General features: G+C 40.1%; 1 protein-coding gene across 2 annotated transcripts; it reads left to right on the top strand.

Moving 5' to 3' along the window:
• The first annotated feature begins 3134 nt into the window (after positions 1–3134).
• dap1b (death associated protein 1b) lies at positions 3135–5384 on the top strand. Of its 2 annotated transcripts, none has more exons than XM_070914743.1 (4): positions 3135–3270; positions 4390–4486; positions 4654–4720; positions 4854–5384. In XM_070914743.1, exons 1-4 carry the CDS (start codon positions 3201–3203, stop codon positions 4968–4970), a joined length of 351 nt encoding a protein of 116 aa, XP_070770844.1. In that variant the 5' UTR covers positions 3135–3200; the 3' UTR covers positions 4971–5384. The 2 variants fall into 2 exon arrangements, with proteins under 2 accessions (XP_070770844.1, XP_070770843.1); XM_070914742.1 differs by having other exon boundaries at positions 4651–4720.
• Positions 5385–7705: the final 2321 nt, after the last annotated feature.

Raw genomic sequence — 7705 nt, 5'->3', positions numbered from 1 at the left:
TTTAAACACATCGTGTAATTGCATCTTTTCACAGGCACAGTGCAAACATCTCTTACTGCCATTTTGAACGTGGAGAGATCCCAAGAAGAAATCAAACTCTTCTCTCATTTGAACAGTTTCTTTTTTCTCTGCAGTTTTTCTGCTCCTGCGGGGAAATGTTTCATTACATTGTATTTACACAAACATGAGTAGAGGGAGGCCAGCTTTGAACCAGCAGACCTGTGTTTCATAAAACTGCACTGCTGAGACGCCCTGAAGCAGAACACTGAATCCCCACCAACCATGATCAGTAACAGGCCCCCGTGCTCACACCTGGCAAAACAAATGTTGCTCTTGAGATCAAAAAACAATCTCGTTTCAGAAAAAAAAGAACCAAATATTGATATTGAAAGATTGAATATGAAGAACACACAGTGTAAATGTATTAACAGTGAGGGAGTCAACAATCCTGTGTCTAATAGGTCCACATAAACTTGGACTTTTTGTGTGAATAAATACATCAAGGTAAACAGGTCATGAGTGTCACTTGCCACTAAATACAAATTGCTGGTGTGGACCATGTACCTATCAGCATGTTGGAGACTTACATTTACTTCCCTATAAAGTAGTGATCAGACTTGCAGTCACTAAATGTTTTTCAGTTATGTAAAGAAGGACAATCACTATACTGAGGTAGAAATTGGCATTCTATATTTACTATATATATACTATAACCATGACCCCCACCCCTGTCTGTAGCAGTAAATTAGTAGGAGTTGTAGTCGTAGAATAGTAGTTGGAGCAACATAACACCAGTTTAAGAATACGAGGAGTCGATTTGTTCAATCCATTCAAATCATTTATTGACAAATATGGGAGCTTAAATTGAACTTCAGGGAGGGCTCAGACTAAAACAACAAACCAGCCCTGGATTTAGAAATAATAAAACCACACTACTAGATTAATTTGACCCCAGAAATGTTATGTTACAATACTAAACGTAGCTCCTGAACTATACAAGGAATAGGAGAAAAGAGAAACAAAATACAGTAGCCCATCTCCCATCTGGAGCTTCCCGGAAAGCACTGAAGGTAGGAGTTAATATACTGAAACACTTACGTCCAAATAATGACAAAATGGCCAAGAGGACCAGATGTGCAGCTCCTCAGCGTTTACTGTGTATACCCCCAGATGGTCCATGATCAGCTGCTGATCCCCATTTTCACCAGTTGATGGTATGGCGGAAGAGAAAGCTGTGGCCCACAGAGCCTGGGGAGCAACACAGCACTTATCAGCACATTTTAACATTCACACATCCCCCCGTAAGAGGATGCAACAGTCTGTGGGTAAAGATGAGAATTAGACATGTCAAATGTTTGCTTCTTCCGTTTCAAAACAGTTCCCTCGTCCATGGCAGGATCAAGCTGCTATGTTAACCCCTCAGTCCTCCTCCCCACTGTGCAATATATACTGTTTTTCTGTACTACCTGGTCCAAGGTTTGCTGTGTGATAACTGGATTAAACACATACATTCAGGTATATGAAAAATAAAAGAACAAAACTGAAATAATGAAGGTCTTCAAACTAAATTTTAGCTTCTGGGACAAGAGGCCTCAAGATCAGACAAAGCAGGACAGCCTTAAGACCCTCATCATGTCACTTGATATTGTTCTTTAGTGTTGTATATTCCCAAACTAATGTGTTAGTTATATTAGCACAAACCAGTTGACAAACGGTTATCCTGGAGCTTTTGGGGCCCTTGGAAATCTGGGGAAAGTCTGACAGTTATATACCACCAGGAGTTGTTGATGTACATTATTGCCCTTTGCAATTGATAGAAATGACCATGTTCACTTTGCACAAGCACAGACTGTACGGCCTCATTGATGTGCTAATGAGACATAAAATACAAATAATTTCCACTAGTGGTGCAGCAGAAAATCCAAACACTGCAGTTCAGACACTGACCTCAGCACAGCTGAGGGTTAGACCTCTGAAAGCAGCGCTTTTAAATGAACCTGCTCTGATCTGCAGGGAAGCAACAGGTCATGTAAGTTAACGTGGAGACACAAATGATTTGTATTATTTGTAACTATAGAAGCAGGTTGGAAGCATTCAGATCCTTTACTTCAGTAAAAATATGTAAGTATTACAAGCAAAATGTACTTGAAGTATCAAAAGTGAAAGTACTCATTCTGTAGTAAAATGGTCCATGTCAGTGTTTTCAGCTTTGTGACAATGCATTTTCCAGCTAATCCAGTTTAAAAAAAAATGTAATTCAAAATCACCATATTTGGAGATACATGGTTTTCACTGGACAGGAAAGGTATGTAATCTGAAAAGTAACTAAAGCTGTCAGACAAATGTAGTCCAGTAAAAGTACAATATTTGCCTCTGAGAAGTAGTGGAGTAGAGGTACAAAGTTGCATAAAACGGAAATACTCAAGTAAAGTACAAGTATCTTGAATTTGTACTCTACTTGAGTAAATGTATTTAGTTACGTTCAACCAGTAACTTACACGCACACAGGCGTTTTCATTTGTGAAGCTGAGCAACTCTTTTGAGTGTGAGGAGGGTTTTTTTTTTTTTTCATTTCCTGTCAGTATTGTGACCTCAGTAAACACTCAGCCTGAAAGAGAAGTCTGTTATTCAGCCGGAGTGAGGGGATAAACCTGTGAACATCAGCACAGCGGAGCTCTATGCTGATATCAGTCTTTACTTCCTGTTGGAGGAAATTCATGCGCCGTTATGCATCACTGAGATTTGTTTTTTTTGTAAATGTTGTGCTGAGTTTGTTTTTTGATATGCCTTCATTTTATTCCTTAATGGCACTAAAATAGTATTAAAACTTAATAAAGTTCTCATATTATGGTTGATGGGGGTTGTGGTGCTTCTTCATTTGACATTATGGTTATGCCGGGATTTTCAAAATAAGACAGTCCTTCAAAGGAAAATCTAACAAGGAGCAACACAAATACCACACAGGCATCTTTTTCTTTTTTTTTATTAGTAAATGATCAATATGAGAAATTGTGTCGCTATTTCAGTTTCACTTCATTAGTCGAAGGTCAACATCAGTGACACATTCAGATGGGCGTTTCCCTGCAGGCTTCCTGTAGCCACACAGGGCGACGTCATCTCTGTTTGAGCATAAAAACAACCGAGTGGGCGTCGAGGGGAGTTTGGTGCTTTCTTTGCTTTTGTCCTGAAAGTTTTGAAAAATGGTGCAGCAACTCTCCAAATCTGGAGCGAAGGAGTCTCCTTTGCTGAAAGCTGGCCACCCTCCGGCAGGTAAACTGATGTTCGCGCTGACTTCGAGCTGCACAGTTTTATGTTGTTGTTGTTTTTTTGTTTTTTTACTTCATTAAATCCAAAGCGTTGTTGTTTTGCACCGCGCGACCTTGGATCAGCTCCTGCAGCTTTTTACCTTTTTATTTTATTTCCCGTCGTGCAGCACAGGTCGCTACGTTGTAATCGCATCGTGGGAAACGAATTGATTTGTTTATGCTAATTGCATCAATCGGGCTGAGTTTTTGTAAACGTGATACACCCACATGCCTTTTCCTTCTCCAGCAGGCCCCTGGTGAAAGAGACACAGTGTTCTCCTCACTGGCTCAACCCTTTTTAGAGTTTAGGAAAACATTAATGCATTTAAAGCCAGAAGCAAATTGACAAAGAGATTGTTTATTTTGTATACTTGAATAATTTTTTACATTTTAAATAAGCATCGCACGATGTGTGGGGGACAGCTTGGAGGTCTAAATAACTCTTCGTGTCAAAGATTTTGAATCAGTTGCTCTCAACCTTTTGTCTTGTGACACTTTTTTTTTCAATGTAGCAACGTCTACTTGCGCAAACCCCATCACAGGCTGTGGCTGAAGTGTGGACATGGCTTCTCAGTAGTTAAATATTATTGTAATAATATAATTTTCTTTATTTTAATGATTTTTAGAAGCCTGAAGAGATTAAAAGGCAAAAAGTCAAGAAAAAATCTGGAATCTGAAAAATGTTACTGCTTTAATCCTGTTGTGACTTCTCAGATTGAATCCTGACCCTGAACCTCAGGTTGGAAACTACTGTTTTTAAGATGTAGGCAACTCGCTCAACTTGGACTCCAGTTACAAGCAATGGCCTGCTACCATACGTTTACCACATGTGCAGTTTATTTTTTTAAAGCGACGTAACACTGCAAAAGCAGTCATTGCTGGACTCAAATGTTTAAAATTTTGTTGCTGTGGATTATAGGCTGAAGATTTAGTTTTTCCATGTTTACAGAAAGGGGTTGTGATGCCCTGCATACTGTAATCTTTAAAATCTGCCAGGTGCATACAGAACACTACTTCATCATGCTGATTTTTCAAGTAACAAACACTTAAAGCTTTGTTTTCTTTTTCTTCTCTGGGTCATTAGTGAAGGCTGGAGGTAAACGGGTAGCCAAGAAAAGCTTGGAAGAGAGTGGCACCCATGGGACTCCAGAGAAGGAGACTAAGAGGTCTGATAAATTGAGGTAGGCCTACAGTCTGCATCTACAACACATAATAAAATGGGTGTGAAGTGTAAACTCTAAGGACACAAGGGCATAGAAATGGGTGTTGCTGTGTGTCAGAATGTCCAGCAGCATGTGAACTTGTAGATTACTGAAAGTTAAGTGTTTGAAACCTGTGATCTTAGCAGCAGGTCCCTCGCCACCGCCAACAGGATGCAACAAGTTGGTATTCTTCTGGCAGGAACTCTTGACAAGGTAAACAAAAACATTCCCAGTTCTTACTTTAGCATGTGAAGTTCACTCCTACTGGGCAAACTGGATTAGTCACGGTGCCCCTCAGGCCACAGATCCTTATGGGTAATAAACTCCTGCCTGCCTGTGTTTGCAGCTGAGCCACGACTTCCCAGAGACACCAGTGAGTGTGAGGCACAGCAAGGTGCGCCCTGCAGTGGAGAAGCCCCACTCACCCCGGACCTTTTTCATCCAGCAGCCGAGGAAGTTTTGAACGACGTGTGTTTAAGAATGCCCCAGAGGGAACCGTGTTAAGTCAACTGTGAAAGGCAAACATGAAGTGTTACACATGAGGGGACTGACAGGTTGTCTGTGAAGTCGGTGTTGAGGAAAGAAAGCTTTCATCAAGCTCTGTATTTACGTTTTTTAGAGGAGATAATTAGCTTTTCCAGGCTTGTGCTTGTTTGTGAGAATACTATAAACCAGCATTTAATGTGGCTTTCCTAATGTTATGAGAGAAATGCTGTAGTTGTATTTACCAGCTGATGAAAAACAGATGGCATTTGGGTATGTTTACCTTGGGGGTTGTAAAGTGAGGTGTTTTTTTTGGGGGGGGGTTCTAGTGTAATCTTCTCTATGTATAGCTTGGCACTTATTAGATTTAATAAAAAAAAGAAATTGCATGGCATCACCAGATTGTGGATCTCCTTATTACTCATTGTTTCTTTTGCAGTACACCACAATGACTACTAGATGACAGTAAATAGCTGTTTATAAACTCCAGGCTCGAAAAGTCAGAGGATCTTTGGGCTACTTGTCAAATCAAACTAACAATTATAACCTGCATTACTTACAGCATGTATTCCCTTTTTATACATACCCCCTGTTTATTGTGTAAGAAGAGCCTCAATGACTAAATCCTGTCTAAAAAAACTAGCCCTCCATGTTGCCAAAGGAACTATATTTTTAGTGTGACTCTTGAATTTAAGGTTTCTTTGGATGATAGCAGTATGTTCAGCCAGTGACTCATCATTAATGGTCTGAATGGAAGAACTCTTTGGGAACCTCCCATAAAGGCCAGCTAGGTCTTGTCAGTCAACAAGAACCACAGAACCTGCTTGACTTTGCTTGAGGGCAAATTACTCCGACAAAAAGAAGCCTCTACAAGAGAACAACAGTATAAAATGTAAAGTATATGCATGCTAATTTAAGGTCCCAACATCTATGTGTAAAGTTGTGTACTTACCATGTTGTACCTGAGCAGGACAAGCGGCCTCCGTATGTATGAAACTATATATCCACCCAGTGGTTTGTTTATGTAGGACAGAATGCAGAAATTGTCACGTAATGCTGTCGGCACTTATTTGAAAGTAGGCCTCATTTGGGTGCCTCATAGCTTCATACCAAAACTTAAAAGAGACTACAGTATGTTTTGTATCATTATGGCTCTGGTGCAGACAGACAAGTGATTCTTGGGGTTTTAATCCTTTTCTGGGATAATTCATGAATGCAGGCTTGGGGTGCATTGTAAAAGAGAAGAAGGGAGGAGATGGATGGCCAAATGGATCATAAACAGTTTGTTGGTTTTCCACTTGACATTCCTCAGCCTGCTCATACTACAGCTTTCACTCTCTTGTTTCTGTCATGTTTGTGCTGAAGAATGAACCCTGAAGAGACGCTTTAAGAAACTAAACTAAAGCTCTGTGTAGAAGTGTTATGTTGATAAAGAAGCGCAGAGTGAGGATGAGTTGCTAGTCCTCCAGTCTATATGAGTGGATGAAAGATAACACCACATTCAGTATACATAAAGATTAAAGATAAGTCGATGCTGCATACAACATACTATTCCTTAAAAGAATATAAAAGTATAATTAGAAAGTAGAAAAAATACTATGTTTCCCAGGAAGCTGTGACAGCATGCACAATACCAGGACCCTGACACTGAAGCAGATAAATGGAATTCAGCCATCTTCAATTACATTATTATTTATTTCAGACTGTGATGTACAGTGAAGGACACTAAAAAACAAAGTGCATTTCATCTTTCTATTTCATTTAACTCACACAACTGACAAAGCTTATCCTGTTCATCGTTACCAACGGAGACCATTTCCTCCTGGGCAGATTCAATTTCACATCAGTTTCAGTTCTATACTAGGTTTGATTAAATCATGCCAACTTTGCTATAGGATTTGTTGCCAATTTTTCTTTAAACAACAACAACAAATATATAAACCAATATTAACGATGTCTCTCAAAATGTATGATTCCTCACACCTTACTTGACACTGCAGAGTGTCTAACTTTCAATAAAAATCCCTGCAAGTGTAAAAGTACAACAGCTATTCTCAGCCCCAAACTGGTTCAGTGTGAACCGTGTTGTGTCCCTGTGTTCATACATGGGCCTTTTTGTTTGCATCAGAAAGCCCACAAACAATATCTGCTCGTTCCCTCGCCAAGAAAGTACTTGATGATAGCCTTGTAAACACAATGTGCCGACCTTAAATTCTCTGTGATGCTCATGCTGTTCACACATGCCTTTGATACCATCTGCGTGTGAAGTGCAGGGACCTCTCCGGCTCTGTTTGAGGAGTGGAGCAGTTGGTGGTCTTCTGACTTGCAGACATGGTGCATTTCCCTGCCAGTGTCTGCCCATTCCCAGCCATCTGACGAGCCTCGCTGACCCCGTGACGCCCACCACACTGCTGAGAAAACACTGCACACCGACTGTATAACACCGCCTCACACAGAGGAGTGGACAGACTGAGAAGACGTGGTTTGCAGTCCCAAAATGTACTCTTATCACCACAGTACAGTATGCAGGTTTGCTGTGCTATAATTAAGATTATTCTCTTATATTGCAGCTCACACAATAAATAATACAGAATCACAATCAAGAAGACACACAATCAATGGTTTTATGACATTATACTTCTGTTGAACATATCAGAATAAGCTTTAAAGGACAAGTATGTGCACACATACAAGGAATTTGGCTCTATTTTCATA

This window comes from Enoplosus armatus, chromosome 11 (genome assembly GCF_043641665.1).
Source record: "Enoplosus armatus isolate fEnoArm2 chromosome 11, fEnoArm2.hap1, whole genome shotgun sequence".
Classification (NCBI taxonomy): domain Eukaryota; kingdom Metazoa; phylum Chordata; class Actinopteri; order Centrarchiformes; family Enoplosidae; genus Enoplosus; species Enoplosus armatus.
This window is presented reverse-complemented; position numbering and strand designations above follow the sequence as displayed.

Excerpts from the sequence above, each read along its gene's own strand:
- dap1b (XM_070914742.1), top strand. The coding sequence starts at position 3,201 with ATGGTGCAGCAACTCTCCAAATCTGGAGCGAAGGAGTCTCCTTTGCTG. Across the intron at positions 3,271-4,389 it reads AGCTGGCCACCCTCCGGCAG|TGAAGGCTGGAGGTAAACGG; the intron begins GTAAACTGATGT and ends CTGGGTCATTAG. Across the intron at positions 4,487-4,650 it reads AAGAGGTCTGATAAATTGAG|CAGCAGGTCCCTCGCCACCG; the intron begins GTAGGCCTACAG and ends CTGTGATCTTAG.